Source organism: Aethalodelphis obliquidens, unplaced genomic scaffold, assembly GCF_003676395.1.
Source record: "Aethalodelphis obliquidens isolate GAN/ISIS:26980383/991018 unplaced genomic scaffold, ASM367639v1 scaffold37, whole genome shotgun sequence".
NCBI lineage: Eukaryota > Metazoa > Chordata > Mammalia > Artiodactyla > Delphinidae > Aethalodelphis > Aethalodelphis obliquidens.
Genome location: NW_020837981.1, coordinates 11,832,584 through 11,850,156, shown reverse-complemented (window position 1 = coordinate 11,850,156; position 17,573 = coordinate 11,832,584). Strand labels below are relative to the sequence as shown.

The 17,573-nt window shown below is 36.7% G+C and overlaps 1 protein-coding gene and 1 pseudogene across 5 annotated transcripts in view; both read right to left on the bottom strand.

The window, feature by feature from the left end:
- Window positions 1-685: 685 nt before the first annotated feature.
- The window catches only part of P4HA1 (prolyl 4-hydroxylase subunit alpha 1), a 92,925-nt gene continuing 76,037 nt past the window's right edge, over window positions 686-17,573 (bottom strand). For all 5 annotated transcript variants that reach the window (XM_027129924.1, XM_027129923.1, XM_027129927.1 and 2 more), the window contains 5 exons: window positions 11,757-11,810; window positions 6,328-6,393; window positions 3,977-4,045; window positions 3,387-3,483; window positions 686-1,792 (listed from right to left, as the gene is read on the bottom strand). In XM_027129924.1, coding sequence (XP_026985725.1) covers window positions 1,722-1,792; window positions 3,387-3,483; window positions 3,977-4,045; window positions 6,328-6,393; window positions 11,757-11,810 — 357 coding nt within the window. In that variant the 3' untranslated portion in view covers window positions 686-1,721. The remainder of the gene's footprint in view (window positions 1,793-3,386; window positions 3,484-3,976; window positions 4,046-6,327; window positions 6,394-11,756; window positions 11,811-17,573) is intronic.
- LOC113632599 (vesicle-associated membrane protein 7 pseudogene) lies at window positions 10,011-11,397 on the bottom strand (annotated as a pseudogene).

Here is a 17,573-nt window from a genome sequence, read left to right as displayed (position 1 = left end):
TATTCTACTTTCTAAAACATGTGGCAATTAAGGATTAGTATCCTTTCTTTGAACACCCATTTTATTTCTTAAATTTTGAATTTACATTGCTTCCATCTAAAAAAGATTTTTAAAAAATCTGTGGTCACAAAATCTGATTAGATTAATGAATTTAATTCTCAATATTTCTTACTAAAATACTTGTGGTGGAACAAAGGATAGTTCAGAGAAATAAAGTTCACAGTTCACTTTTTTTAAAAAATGGTAAAGTAATACCCTCTTTCCCAGAGAATTAACCAAATTCTTCCTTATTTAAATACTGCATAAAGGATAAAGAGCCCTTATGTGAACTATGATTCACCATAAGAAATATAAAGGTTAAAGGGTCAATTAACATACTTCATTAGGTTCAGAGCTTTCTACTACCATACCATGTATTTGAACAACAGAAAATCTTAAGTAGCATTACTGTAAAAACTCCATAACCATAGTAATAAAGTTGTAGAGCTCCCTTTGAAGGTAACATATTTTGATTGATTAAATATCTGAAAGTTCAAAGAGCCTTAATTTTCTACCATAACAATGTGACTTTAGAGTGAATGAAAATCAGGAGGATAAACCTAAGTCCTAATTCTAAAGAAATAACCTGTTATTGCTATAGCACACACTCACATTTAAATACGAAAAATACCACACAGAAAACGGAAACATTTAAAAAAGATTTAAGATCATAAATAGGTCACTGTTGTCACAACACATTTCAGAATTGAAAAAACAAACATTTTGGCTTTTTAGGAAAAACTCCTTTTATATCAATTCCCTCATCATTGAAAGGACTTGTACATTTTTAAATTTCCAGTCTCCTAAGGCACGATATTTTTTTAATCCGAATGCCAACATCATCATCCCCTGCTGTAGGTAGCTGAAATAAGAGGCAAGGAATTAGCACTAAGAAAAACAGCAAAATTTTTTGGACAAAATCATCAGTCATTTAAGAAAAACAAGAAACAGACCAAGTCATGATCATTTTAGTTAAGAAGGGCCAATCTTTTAATGTAGGACCTTCTGTTAAACATTTTTTTTTAATCAAAGTATTGTAACTCAGATTTAATTCACCACAGAGGAGCTATGAAAGAAGGGGTTTGGTAAAATAAAGCATACTTTAAAAATGACTTGGGAGAAAAAAAATCAAATTAGAATAGCATATGGAGGGGCAAACATTGTATGGAACCCACTTTACAGGGCTAATTTATTCCTAGTCTTCAGGCAGATCCAGAAGGGAGTTGTTGAGACTAGGTAAACATAATACCTAGGTCCATACTATACGGCATCTGTTCCTTAATCACACGGACCATTCTAGCCTACCACCCATCAACTGAGATGTACTGAAATACTATAATCAGATGCCTAAATTGTATTTTTTATCCAACCAAAAAAAGTTCTTTAAAATATACCATAAATGTAAAAATTCCTCATTTTTTACCCTGCCTTGCTTTGTCCTCTGTGATACCAACTGAACTTTAAGGTTTCATATGTAAAATGTGGTGTTTTAAGTGTTACTTTTAAAAGAAAAAAAAACCCCCACAAAGTTAGCGATTGTCCACAGATGAAACATAGGATGAGGTTCATGACTGAATCAATCATGGAGTGTTAGTCAACTGTAAACTCTTCAAAGTTAAGACTAGGAAATGTGTGTATCAGACACATCAGAGTACAACAGGAGAGAAAGGGAAGTCTGTTTGTCATTCTAATTCCGACAAGGTGCATGGTCTTCGAAATTCCTGTCCACGTTCATGGAGCCATTTATTGGATACTGTGAAAGAAAATAATATATTAATGTCCCCCACTATCTAACCAGTATTTTTTTAACATCTTTATTGGGGTATAATTGCTTTACAGTGGTGTGTTAGTTTCTGCTTTATAACAAAGTGAATCGGTTATACATATACATATGTTCCCATATCTCTTCCCTCTTTCTAACTAGTATTTAATTAACTCCTAGGAGCTAGGACTATAATGAAGTTTCTACATGGGCTAAAAAAGTTCAAGACCAAAACCAGACAAAGACAGATGCTATTTAGGCTGTCTTTTTAAGAACTTCACTAAATGCTGGAAATAAAAAAGATTTTATATATATGTATGTACATTTGAGAATCTGTGCATGTGTATTTCCTAAAGTTTCTAATGTTCAATGTAAGACTTGAGATGTAGGTACAGACAGAACAAAACACTGTTTTACCTGTTTGCAAAATACCACTTCTAATACAAAGACATTTTAAAAATGAACACAACTCTATGATTAATCTCTCGTATTATGTGCTCATCAAGTTTCCTTTGTTCCAAGATACTGTTTTTTAATATACCCCCAAAGGAATTAATTTCTTTCTCCTCCTCGTATATCATAGAACCCAATCAATGGCATCAACATGTATAAGATATTTAAACTAGTACTCATTAATTCTTAACTACTTTGTTTCCTTTCTTAACCTGTGTATCCAATCTTTTATTCATCAAACCCTGTTGATTTTACTTCTATGATCTCTTCAATCTATTCTTTGCTCTCCAAACCTTTTGCTGCTGCCTTAGTCCAGGCTTTTATCATCACCCATTTAGACAACAGAAAACAGCCTTCTAAACTCATCTCTCCTCCACTAGCCTCTCTTCATTCTAGTCCAGTGGTTCTCAAACATTAGTTATCATCAGGGGAGTTCTTTTAAATCCTGATGATCAGGTATCACTCCTTAATCTTGCTATGTCCAATACGGTAGCCTCTAGACACATGTAGCTACTAAGCACTTCAAGTGTGGAATGTGGCCAAGTGACACATACGGAAATAGATACATGGGGTTAAATAAATCTATATAAAAATAAGTTCACCCATTTCTATTTCTTTTTCTTTTTTTTTTTTTTTTAATGTCACCAGTCCTATACTTGCATGAACCTGAGAGTACCTCTCTAGCTTCATATGATTCCTGGCCCTGGTCCGTAACGTGCCTGGAAAACTACTGCTCTATCTTCAAGACTAAATATAAAAATTAATTAAACTTCGAAGAAGCCTCCCTAAATGTAAGTAGTTACTGTCTTCTGTTTATATCTTTGTATTAGTATCTACTACAAGAGACAACTGTGAACCCCATGAGAGGAAGATTCAACTTTGAGTCAATTAACGTTTCTTAAATAATGAGTGGAAATAGTGTTAAAAATGTCATAAAAAATCTGATCTGTTGAAAGCAAATTTATATTAAGATAAGAAACTTGCTTGGTTGACTCCCTTTCAGTGTTAAAGTCGTATTAGGCAAATCTGTCAGGAGTTTTTTTTCACTTTCTTTTAAGATGTAAATTATAATAATTTTTAAATAAGAGACAAAAACCACAAATTCTATTCAGAGAATATAGGAACTATTTACCCCATTTGTTTCCAACCAGCACTGGACAGGCTGCATGCCGTGTACTATAATCTCCTTCTCCACTGGCAAACAGATTATACCAGAAAACAGCAGTTCCCTGTGGAAAACAATACAAAATTATCCCCAAATAAAGTATCAGGTTATTGCTTTTTATAGTAACTAAATTTTCCTCTGTTCTATGGAAATAATTCTCTATGGCAGCACTATATCTTCCTCTAATATAGTTCTGAAAGTATCATACAATGTACAAAATTTTGGTGATCACATGAAAGCATGTGAAACAGCATTACTTAACAAAAAAGTGTATTTGCCAAAGCTAACACATCTTACAATAGCAAGTATCATACGGAACCCATTTTAGAAATGAAAACTTCTAAATACTAATCCCTGGTTGTTCATACCTCTAGGTACTCACGGTAAACTGTACAATATCTAAAATCTTCCCTAGACATAATGTAGTCCTTAAGTATACTACCTTTAAAAATGTTATTTACTACTTAGACTATGAAATATAGGTGTATATATTCCTCAGGGAAAAAAATACAGAGGACCCCCCCCCCCCCCAAATTAAAATAACAAGCTAAGCTTACCTTTTTGGGCCAAACACTAGCTCCTACTTCAGGAAAAACAGTGGCTCCTCCTGCTGACACATCACTCATCTAATAAGAGATGAGAGTATTATCGAAAGTGCTGGTAGAATAAAGTTAAACATGCCACTGTGAGGTAGATTTGATACTAAATACTAGAATGAGAATATCTGGACTTCTACTTACATAAATGGGTTTGTGCATGCTAGTCAGTTTTTAAAAAACAAGATGCTATTTAGGTTTACATAGATATATAAAAGCAGAGGAAAGATGGAAGTCAGCAAGGGAGACTGGGATATACTTTGGGATAGCTATTTCTTTTATAGCCAGAGGTAAAAAGAGATGATTTAAAACTGACAAATCAAGTAACATGGGGTATAAATACGTATTCTATAGCACTAGAATATCATCTCCATGGGGGCAGGAATTTTCATGTTTTGTTTATTGCTGAGAATAGCCTCAAAACAGTAGGTATTCAATAAATATTTAAATAAGTGAATTCAAACAAAATAGAACTAAACACCAAGAGAAAAGTAATAAACTAAAACCAGTTTTGTCATTTCTCATGGTAGGGTATCAACACATATTAACTAAAAATTAGAAGATGAAAAGATTTATAAAGTTATATTCTTAATGGTGAATTAGAATAAAAACACAAACCTTCCAAATTAACTGAAGAAGCACATGCATAAAATGAGGCAAAGGAAACAGATCATATAGTGAAGATTTTTTTCAAAAACAACGTAAGTAGAATGTAGAGTCAGACTCATGTGTCACAAAGCAAAATCCAACTATATGCTATATTCAAGAGTCACATCTAAAACAAGTGATTTATAGGCAGATGCTGTACCAAAGAAGAGTTTGATCTTAGTATCAAGCACAGTTTAACGCTAAAGGCATTCAGTGATATAAAGAAGTGTATTTTACCATGATAAATATATAATCGATATCAAAGAGCTAATAGCTCTTAAGCAATGAAAAAATTAACTTCAGAGGAATTTAAAAGTTGTGCTATGTGGCCCATCTGAGAAAAGCATTCAAATAATGAAAAAAATGAATACTAATCTAATAAAAATGCTATATATAACTAAAAGGGGATATAATTATCTAATATATAGTCTGATAGTCACAAATAATCTAACATTTATGGATATTGGACCAAATAACATAGCATCAATTTTCTTGTATTTCTTTGCTTTTTTTTAAAAATTTATTTACTTTATGTATTTATTTTTGGCTGCAATGGGTCTTTGTTGCTGCGTGTGGGCCTTCCCTAGTTGCAGCGACCTGTGTGCCACAACTACTGAGCCTGTGCTCTAGAGCCACAAGCCACAACTACTGAAGCCTGTGTACCTAGAGCCTGTGCTCCGCAACGAGAAGCCACCGCAATGAGAAGCCTGCACACTGCAATGAAGAATAGCTCCCACTCGCCGCAACTAGAGAAAGCCCGCGTGCAGCAACGAAGACCCAACGCAGCCAAAAGGAAAAAAAAGTTATGTACTGCCTTTTGGGGGATACTTGCTCTTAGAATTCAGCCTCATGCTATGAGGAAGCCCAGTCCACATGCTGGTATTCTGGCCAACAACCAGCCTCAACCTCAGCCTTTAAGGTGACCCCAGTGCCAGCCATTATCTGATTGCAAATGCATGAGAGATCCGGAGCAAGAACCATAAATGAAGCCCAATCAACCTCACAACCATGAAAGGTAAGAATCAAACGTTACTTTAAACCATTCAGTTTTGGGGTGATTTGTTATGCAGCAATAGATAACTGGGGCAAATGATCAAAGCTTTATGTATGAATATATAAACAAACAATTTAAAAAAATGAAGATCATACTGTTTTGAAACTAATGAACAATGGGAGAATGGTTACCCTTGAGGAAAGGGCTTCTCGCGTGCTCTAATGTACTATTTCTTGATCTGGGTGCTGACTATGCTAGTGTTCACTTTGTGAAAATTTATCAAGTTATATATTTATGATTTGTACACTTTTCTGATATATTTATCAATAAATTCAAAAAGTTTATTAAGATAATGTGTATATATACACATAAATTCCTACAAATACATAGAGTTGCTTATATACACATTATAGATGACTATAGATGACAGTCCATACTCCAAAATATCACATTGCCTCCAAATACTGGAACTAGGTGTAATTTTAACTTTCTTCTTCAGGTTGTAATAAGTACAATCTGAAAAAGTTATAAATGCAAAGAAAAAATTCTTTACTCAGTTGTAAAAAAACATTAAACTAGGATGTTAAGAGCTAAACAGAACATGTGAACACATCAAAATAAATGAGTTATGTGATCAAATCCCAACTTAAAAATTTTAGCTATAACTTACATAAAACAGCCATGTAGCAATTCTATTTCCTGTCCCCAGCTCTTTGAAAGCATCTGGCTCATCTTTCTGTGAATAAAACACAACTCAGTGGTATAAAATTCAGTAATGCAAATTCTCCAATGGCAACTAACATCATTAATATGCTGAATAGTATGCTAAAAACAGCCCCTAAAGGTTCCTTTATAATGTCCAATGCACCATATATACAACAGGCATTCAGATATTTGTTGGTTGTTGATTCAACCAGTACACTGAATACTTTTGATAAGACCATTCAGGGGGAAAAAACAGATTTGTTAGCCTATATAATGAGAACCAATATCTACTATCCACAGATTATTTTAAAAATTGACACCTATAGTTTTAGCTTCCAAAAAAGCAAGACATGAGAGTCTCTCAGCTACATTCATTAAGTCAATTCTCTGTGGGTAAAAAAAAATTTACCTTGAGATTTACTTTGAACTCATGATCCATTCAAATGTCACTGCTACTATTCTTGGCTGTCTTTTGGGCTGTCAGCACTTTAATCTGGCTGGAGAATTCACGTCTGGCTATTTAAAGCTAAATTAAAATACAGTATAGTCTCTTGGCATTTTCCCAGAAAAATGAAAATCATGTATTCTTCACACAGAAATTTACACACATCAATTTGTCATATCCTCAAATTGTCCGTTAATGTCCTTCAAAGGATGAATGACTAAAACTGTCGTATACCTGTACCACAGGATACTATGCAGCAAAAAAAAGGAACACCCTGTTGATATGTTCTGCAAAAACATGGATGAACCTCAAGGGAATTATGCTGAGTGAAAAGAGACAATCTTAAAAGGATACATGCCGTATGTAATATTTACATAACATTTGCAAAATAATTTTAGTGAAGAACAGATTAGTGGTTACCAGCAGTTATGGATGGGAGGCAGAAGGGTATATGTAGCTACAGAGCAGTACCGCAAGGGAGTCTTACAGTGATGGTGAGGTTATGTATCTTTATTGTGGTGGTAGTTACATAAAGCTACCCATGTAATAAAACTGTATAGACAGACAGACATGAGTGCGAGCATAACTGGTGAAATATGAATAAGCTCTGTTGCTTGTGCCAACACCAATTTCCTGGTTTTGATAGTGTACTACAGTTATGCAAGACGTTAACACTGAAGGCGGTTGAGTGAAGGGTGCATGGGATCTCCCTGTATATTTGGGGGGAAACTTCCTAGGAATCTGTAATTATTTCAAAATAAAAAGCTATGAAAAAAAATTTAGTTACATTAATGTGAGGACTTGAACTGTAGTCTTTCACATCATCCAAGATCCTCAGACATTTTTCAATAATTGAAAACAGATGGAAAAGAGACTAAAAATATATTCTTTGCTAGCCTGCCCAAAGAAAGAGTCTAGGATTCTGGGATTAAACCAGTCAAGGAATGTAATACAATACAGACTGTTTTCTTTCCAAAGAATACACTCTTATTAAAAAATGGTAATAGATCAAGAAGTTTATTAGAACACTTGGCACATTCCTTAGAATTCATGTAATTATGATAAATCTTAAATTAAGATTTGGTAATGACAATTTATAGCTTGATATGTTAAAATTACTTAACTTTTTAATTTAAAAGGTTAAATATTTATTGATCTTAAGCAAGAGTACTTGGGCAAGAACAACTTTTTAACAAACTGCTTTAATATTATTTATTCTCCAGCCTCTGCATCTATTTTATGTTTTTTATCTTCCTGTCTTTCAAAATGTATTCCTGTAATTTCTTCAGATTTATTGCCCAATTCACTGCAGCTGTCTCTAATCTGTTTAACTTATACACTAAATTTTAAATTTCAACAATTTTTTGACCTAAAGCTTCTGTTTATTTTTCAAATATGTTAAATCATTTTGAGAATTCAGTAATTTTTATCCTCTTTTATTTTTAAAGTATTAGTTATTTTTTTCTATTACTCTTAAATATTATTAATGCCTTCAGTTTGTGCATCATTTAAAACAAGGAAGGTATGTGCTTTAAAAAGAATTCTTATACATAAATAGATCAAGAGATGGTTAAGTAATTTATCCCTAAAACATGCACATCATTTTTATTCACGTGTGTGTAAGAAAGGGAAATAAGCTTTAAGTCTTGGGATTAAAGACATTTGGAAATTATTATTAAGGAATGCCAAATGTTTTCATGGAACAAATGTGTTTTCCAACAGGAAATGCTGATGTAATTAAAAGGCATTAGTGTTGATAAAGAGGACTGAAAAAACATTTGCACTATACATGATCACCAGGAAAAGAGTTCCAGGGGGTTGAAAATATATGTCAAATAAATGAACCAGCATGAATTGAATGGTACAGATGGAAGAACAGGTTGCAGGTGCCAGATTATGTGACACATATAAATATTCAAGGCACAAGACTAGGCTAAACAGGTGACTAGGTTTTACAGACCAATTTGTTCTTTCATTGGGAAAATAGTCAAATGTAATATAATGTCCATTTACTGGCATTTATTGATAAGTAAGTGCAATTAGATCTAGGGCAGCAAATATTGTCCTTTCAGATACGCACTAAAAGTACACACTAGCTAACAGATGCCAGAGTAGCCAAAGCAGTATGATTACGCTCCAGTTTTTTCACGCTGCAGTTACATGGATGTTAGCTAAAATGTCTTGCATTCTTTCATGTATCATACTGTCTACTCTCAAGTTTCACAAAAGAATTCTTCAAAACTAGGCAGATTAAAGAACTTACTAAACCGCAAAGGATGCTCAAACTATTATTCAACACCAGTCAAACCCAAATCCTGGAGTTGATTGCTGACTATATTCAGTTTGGGCTTTTCCACTGTGGTTCTCTTCTTTTTCTTTGGTGAGCCAGAGGAATGTGCCTCCCCATTCCGTCCACTACCCATTCTATTATCTATACAATTGCCCTAAATATCCACCAAAGAAAAAGGAATATGTAAAAAACCACAACCTTCGACAATATTTAAACCACTGTCTTCTTAAATCAACTGCAATGGGGAAACAGAGGATATCAAGCTCTGCGAGGTTTGTGAATGAAAACTTTCTTCCTAAAAGTTAATAATAGGCAGACAAGGATAATTCTGTTTGCTTCTAAGAGGCTAGCAAAACGTTCCCCATCTCACTGAGATAAAATGTTTAATACTTTACCTGCTTGGGCTCCTAGAAACACCAACAATTAATTACAATTCCCAAAATAACAACAATTCTCCATGTATATTGTTTCCAAGCACTTAAAACCCTTCAAAATCAAAGGACATTAAGATGAGATGTTAGCAATACTATCTGTCTCTTGAACTTTTGTGTGCACAAAGGTCATCCATAATTTCAGTAGACAGCTCATAAGACAGGTGGTTTCTAGCTGTGATAGCTTTGTGCAATTACAAACAAAAATGTATCTATAAGTAGATGACACTAGTTTACAAACCAAAGAAACAAAATGCCTTTTTAAGGCTACTGCTGCAATAAATGGTTCGGTCTGAAGTGCACTGGAATAAACTGGTTGATAGGACAAAGATAAATCTGGAGGCATAGAACAATATTAAAACAAAAGAGAGAAAGAAGAGGGTTGAAAAGACTGGCAGACACCATCTGTCAGTATTAAAAGGCCTGAATCAAACAGATTGCTTTTAACTCCCTGTTCTCTCGTATCCTTGGTTAATGATAACTTTATTTCTTCACACAGCTTGGCCATGTAAATCCACCACAGAGAGGTGACACAATAATATAGATGAATATGACTGATAAGATGATGATGATGATGGTGAGCTTGAGATTCTTCACACACATGGCTCGGGCAAGATTTCTGTTGGTTGTTTCGAAGGTGACAGACGAATCCATGAGATTTTCTGTTTTATCTATCAATAATTCCAATCTTTTGCCTTGCTGAGCCACCAGATCTATGTTTCTGACCATGATTCCTTTAAGTTCATCCACTTGGGCTTGAGTCTCCATCACTTTATCTAGGCCCTTATTCTCGGAGTGATGCTTCGGCTGTGCAGCCAAGATGCTTGAGAACTCACTATTCACGGCATACGGAAGCGCTGTTTGTGCTCTTGAACCGTTCGTGGTCTGGAACCTCTTTTTTATCTCATTTAGAAAATTAAAGGCTCGGGAACGCTCAAAATCATCATCAGTGATACAAAGATATACAATTCTGTCTTGGCAGATGTAATGAAACAAATAATTGCCATGTAAGTACGTTAGCTTGTTATTTTCAGAAGGTATCTTAGCCAGAATCTGCTCTGTCACCTCAAGGAAGTTGCCTCCACACCAAGCATGTCTGGCAAGGATAGTGGTTCCCCTGGCAACAGCGAAAAGAATGGCCATGGCTTCGATCTGATCTGTCTGGGCACCGTGTGAGAACTCGGGGATCAGGACAGAGTTGCACAGGTTAGCGTGGGCTCGCCAACTGCCCGCTCCCAGAGGAGGCTAGACTGGACCTATATAGTTTTTTTATATTCTGTATCTGATAACTGAAGTATCTAACATCCTGGGGGCATCTGTATCTGTTGGCAGGCCTCTGCTTTCAAACTGCCAGAAAAAGCTCCCCATAACACATCATACTCCAGCTAGGATGTGAGAGGAAACTCTTTTGAAGGGTCTTGACTCAAAGCAGATGATTTTCTAGGCCATTCTTTCTTTCTCTGAAGGTGTAATCCTTTTGGAGATTTAGGTTTTATGCAGGTATCTCAGTTCAGTAGCCTACACTATAGCAGGTCCTCTCACAGAGCTATTAATCCCCAAAGCTCTAGATTCCTGGAGGTACATGCCTCCAGCCTCAGCTTTTTTGCTCCCTTTAAACACTCTAATTTTAGTCTCTAGGTTTTCTCTGTTCAGTTTGCCTTTGAGAATTTCCTTTACTTTCTTCAAAGCTCAGCAATGCATTTAAAAGTATGCTAAGTTCTTTTACCCTGTCTCTAGGTATTTTTTTACTGCTTTAAAAGGCTTTACAGAATATCTATTCCACCATGCTTCCACAAATTCCAAATAAGCTATGAATTTTTTTTTTTTAAAGAAGATGTTGGGGGTAGGAGTTTATTAATTTATTTATTTTTGCTGTGTTGGGTCTTCGTTTCTGTGCGAGGGCTTTCTCTAGTTGTGGCAAGCGGGGGCCACTCTTCATCGCGGTGCGCGGGCCTCTCACTATCGCAGCCTCTCTTGTTGCGGAGCACAAGCTCCAGAGGCGCAGGCTCAGTAGTTGTGGCTCACGGGCCTAGTTGCTCCGCGGCATGTGGGATCCTCCCAGACCAGGACTCAAACCCGTGTCCCCTGCATTAGCAGGCAGATTCTCAACCACTGTGCCACCAGGGAAGCCCAGCTATGAATTTTTAATACTAAAAGAACAGAATTAACATGTCATGCCTAAGCTTCAGTGGAACTCCTTCATTCGCCTTTTTTTTTTTTTTACTTACCCGTGCAAAATCAAAATGGGGTTCATACTGTCCTCCAACTCCATAATTAGCTACCTGAAGGAGAGAAACAAAACATGAATGAAAGAACTATCAAGATTACTATTCAAAAAAACCTATGAGTCCCATTTTGGCCTCTTATATATCATGGTTAGGTACTTCTAAATAAATGAGAAGCAAAGCATTTTTTAAATCAATAAAGAGTTCCTAAAAAACCAAGGATGAAAAACTAAGGACAGCTACTATACGCTATTTTAGAACCTTAGTTAATACGCTTTTCTTTAGCAAATGTTTCGGGGGACATGCTTTTCCTTAATATATAAGAAACTAAAATCTGAATTTGAATTTTAGAATTAAAAATTTCTAGAATTAGAATTACAATATTTTTATTATTAATTCTTACTAAACACTTTCCTTGGGAATTTAAATCAAGACTCATCTTTTCCAAAGCTCAAAATGCTGGCAAACTCCCAATCTACTTTAATGAAATCCAGTTTCCTACATATTTTTTTTTCTCTACTTAGGTAAAAAAGGGAAGAAGTTAACACCAATTTAATTATTCCTGTTGGAAGGCCATGACAACTTCATTTGGATGTGACAATGCCCCAGCATGAAGCAGCAAAAGAAAGTAAGAGAAATATTTGGTCTGAGCTCAAGTTCCAGATTTCTTAGTTACAATGCAGTATATGTAACTTTGGATACAACCTCAGTTTTCTTATTTGTAAAATAAGGATAATGATACCTCCTTAACTCCCTCCCTTCCATCCCAATATGACAAAATGCTAAGAAAATGAAAGGAGAATGTAATTTAAAGAGCATTATTGATGAAATGAAATGAGTGCATAATTAAAAGTGTTGCCCACAGCAAAGTCCAAGTCCTATGTAAATTGTTATTACTGTGGATATTTTACTTCATATGTTGTAGATGCCTTCATTGGGTTGGATCAGACTATTAAGTTAGAAATATATCAAGTAGCCTGAAAGAGCCTGTGAAGGTTAGGCAGGTGAGAATAAATACAAATTAGGAAAGAAAAAGACACATCATAGTTTTTTTAATAACCAAACGAGTACCAAGGAAGTTGTAGATGACCATGGAGTAAATAACTTAATATAAGCAAATTTAAATTCGGGAAGTCCTGTTTTGCACAGTTTCAAAATGCACAAATCTCAGATACCATGGTTTAGCTAACCCTGGACACCAGACCCCCAACAACACAGTGGACATTTCAGTTACCATGTTACATCACTAACTGTGAGTAACTGCATAAAGTGCAAACATTGCTACTAGCTCTTCAGTCCACAAATTACTATACAAATAACAGCCACATATCATGATCAATGACCAGTCATGTCACTTCTTTCAAAGTTTATCAGTGATTGGTCACTGCATATCTGTTATTCAGTTCATGCACAGACAGCAAAGCATGTAGTTATGCTGCCTCCTTATTTCCCAGTAAAAACCTATGTGATATTTTACAAAAACAGACAATTAGAAGAAGAAATTGGCCAACAAAGATACAGTACAGCAGAGAAATGGAAAGCATAATGCTGTAAGTGAAATTCAAATCAAATTTAAATGGACTTGGTTCCAGGACAAGATCGGGGAGTAGAAGGACCTGAGCTCACCTTTCCTCTCGTGAAAACACCAAAATCACAACTAATGGCTGAAAAACCATCAACAAAAAAGACTGGAACTTACCAAAAAAGATATGCTACTTCCAAAGAAGAAGTCACAACAAGACAGTAGGAGGGATGCATTTGTGATACAAACAAATCCCGTAAGTGTTGAGTGGGTGACCCACAAACTGGAAAATATTTATATCACAGAGGTTCTCCCACAGGAGTGAAAGTTCTGAGCCCCACGTCAGGCTCCCCAGTCTGGGAGTCTGGCATTGAGAGGAGGAGCCCCCAGAGCATTTGGCTTTTAAGGCCAGCAGGGCTTGATCACAGGAACTCCCCAGTACTGGGGGAAACAGAAACTCCACTCTTGGAGGGCACACACAAGGTCTTGTGTGCATGGGAACCCAGGGGAAAAAGCAGTGACTTCATATGAGCCAGGATCAGACCTACCTGCTGGACTTGGAGGATCTCCTTGGGAGGTGGGGGTGGCTGTGGCTCACTATGGGGACAAGGACACCGGTGGCGGAGACACTGGGGAGTACTCACTGGGGTGAGCTGCCCTAAAGGCTGCCACTTTGATGCCAAGACCTGGCCCCACCCAACAGCCCTTAGGCTCCAGTGCTGGGACGCCCCAGGCCAAAAAACCAACAGGACAGGAACACAGGCAGACAGGCTGCTTAAGTCTTCCTGAGCTCACAGCCGCCTCTAAACACATCCCTTGACACGGTCCTGCCCACCAGAGGGACAAGACCCAGCTCCACCTACCAGTGGGCAGGCACCAGTCCTTCTCACTAAGAAGCCTGCACAAGCCTCTTAGACCAGTCTCATCCACTAGGGGGCAGACACCAGAAGCAAGAGGAACTACAATCCTGCAGCCTGTGGGACCTCAAACACAGAAAGTTAGACAAAATGAGATGGCAGAGGACAATGTTCCAGATGAAGGAACAAGATAAAACCCCAGAAGAACTAAGTGAAGTGGAGACAGGCAATCTACCTGAAAAAGAATTCAGAGTAATAGTAAAGATGATCCGAGATCTCAGAAAAAGAATGGAGGCACAGACCGAGAAGATACAAGAGCTAGAAGATATAAAGAACAAACAAACAGAGATGAACAATACAATAACCGAAATAAACAAACAGAGATGAACAATACAATAACCGAAATAATAACCAGAAGGAATCAATAGCTGAAATAATAACCAGAAGGAATCAATAGCCGAATAAATGAGGCAGAAGAATGGATAAGTGAGCTGGAAGACAGAATGGTGGAAATCACTGCCGTGGAAAGGAATAAAGAATGAAAAGAAATGAAGACAGTATAAAAGACCTCTGGGACAACATTAAATGCACCAACGTTCACATTATAGGGGGTCCCAGAAGGAGAAGAGAGAGAGAAAGGACCTTAGGAAATATTTGAGGAGATAGTAGGGGAAGACTTTCCCTAATATGGGAAAGGAAACAGTCACCCAAGTCCAGGAAGCAGAGGGTCCCATACAGGATAAACCCAAGGAGGGGCATGCTGAGACACATATTAATCATACCAACAAATATTAAAAAGAAAATATTAAAAGCAACAAGGGGAAAGCAACAAGTAACATACAAAGGAATCCCCATAAGGTTATCAGCTGATTTTTCAGCAGACACTCTTTAGGCCAGAAGGGAGTGGCACAATATATCTAAAGTGATGAAAAGGAAAGAACTACAGTCAAAAACACTCTACCCAGCAAGGCTCTTGTTCAGATTCAATGGAGAAATCACAAGATTTACAGATAAGCAAAAGCTAAAAAGAACTCAGCACCACCAGAACAGCTTTACAACAACTGCTAAAGGAACTTCTCTAGGAAGAAAACAAAGGGCCACAACTAGAAACAAGAAAATTACGAAGGTATGACCTCACACTGGTCAGAATGGCCATCATCAAAAAGTCTACAAACAATAAATGCTAAAGAGGGTGTGCAGAAAAGAGAACCCTCCTATGCTGTTGGTGGGAATGTAAATTGGTGGTGCCACTATGGAGAACAGTATGGAGGTTCCTTAAAAAACTAAAAATAGAGCTACCGTATGATCCAGCAATCCCACTCCTGGGCACTTAGGAAGCAACCTAAATGTCCATCAACAGAGGAATAGATAAAGGAGATGTGGTACATGTATCAGTGGAATTTTACTCAGCCATAAAAAAAGGTATGAAATAATGCCACTTGCAGCAACATGGATGGACCTAGAGACTGTCATACTAAATGAAGTCAGAGAAAGACAAACAGCATATGATCACTGTACATGGAATCTAAAAATGATACAAATGAACTTATTTACAAAACAGAAACAGACTGGCAGACTTCAGAAACAAACTTATGGTTACCAAGGGGAAAGGTCAGGGGGAGAATAAATTAGGAACTTGGGATTAACATATACACACTACTATATATAAAATAGATAACTAATAAGGACATACTGTATAGCACAGGGAAATCTACTTGGTACTCTGTGATAACCTATATGGGGAAAGAATCTGAAAAAGAATAGATATACATATATGTATAACTAAATCACTTTGCTGTACACCTGAAACTAACACAACATTGTAAATCAACTATACTCCAATACTAAAAAAAACCCCTCATGCTGAGCCCCCCTCCTCCATCCCCCACCCCCCCCACCCCCGCCAAAAAAGAAATCAGACTTAAATGCAGACACAGAAGAAAAGGCTGACAAGGAAAATGCTTCTAACTTTTGCTGTTTGAGAAACTCTAGATACGCGGTCAGAGGAATGTGGTGAAGGTAAACTTACTAACATAAGGAAAGTGATCATGATGAAAAGGATGAAGAAGATGTCTTAGAGGAAGTGACTGGAAAAAAATCGACAATAAAAGATCCCTCAGAGATATTTAACAACATTGAAAGCACAAAGGAGAAAATGTTGAAAGCTGATCCAAACTTAGAAGTATGACAATTTGCGAAGGAAGAGAAAAGATGCTCACTCTGTATCATAAGTTTCACAAATGAGATGAAGGAACATAAACTATTCTTGGTAAGTGTTTACAAAGAAATAAAACACTGTAATCCTCAATATTTCTAATATTTTATAATACTGAGACAATTCAATAGAGAAGACTAGTTTTCAACAAATGATGCTGGGACGATTGGCTAACCACATGAAAAGAATGAAGTTGGACCTCTATCTTACACCATATATAAAAATTGACTCAAAATGGATCAAAGACCTGAATGTAAGAAAGAAAACCATAAAAATTGTAGGAAAAACCACAGGTGTAAATCTTTATGTCCTTGGATTAGGCAATGGTTTCTTAAACACCTTAAGCCAAACAACCAAAAAAAAGACCTATCAGACTTCATAGAAATTAAAAATATTTTGCCAAAGGACACCATCAAGAAAGTGAAAGACACACCACAGAACGGGAGAAAATATTTGCAACCCATACACCTAATATGGGTCAAGTATTCAGAACACATAAATAACACAACTCAACAATAAAAACAACCCAATAAAAAATAGGCAAAGGATTTGAATAGAAATTTTTTCAAAGATATAAAAATGGCTGGGGCTTCCATGGTGGCACTGTGGTTGAGAGTCTGCCTGCCAATGCAGGGGACATGGGTTCAATCCCTGGTCCGGGAGGATCCCACATGCCATGTAGCAACTAAGCCCGTGCGCCACAACTACTAAGCCTGGCTCTAGAGCCCGTGAGCCACAACTGCTGAGCCCACGTGCTAGAGCCCACGAGCCACAACTACTGAGCTTGCGTGCTGCAACTACTGAAGCCCAAGCGCCTAGAGCCCATGCTCCGCAACAAAAGAAGCCACCGCAACGAGAAGCCCATGCACCACAATGAAGAGTAGCCCCTGCTCTCTGCAACTAGAGAAAGCCTACATGTAGCAACGAAGACTGAACAGAACCAAAAATAAATAAAATAAATAAATTTTTAAAAAAATGGCCAATAACTCATAAAAAGATACTCCACATCATTAGCCATCAGGGAAACGCAAATAAGAACCATGATGAGATAGCACTTCAAACATACCAGAATGACCTTAATAAAAAAACTGGACAAGAACAAGTGTTGGCAAGGATGTGAAGAAAATGGAACCCTCATACATTGCCAATGGGATTGTAAAACAGTGCAGCCATTCTGGAAAAGTTTGGCAGTTCCTCAAATATTAAAGTTACCACATGACCCAGCA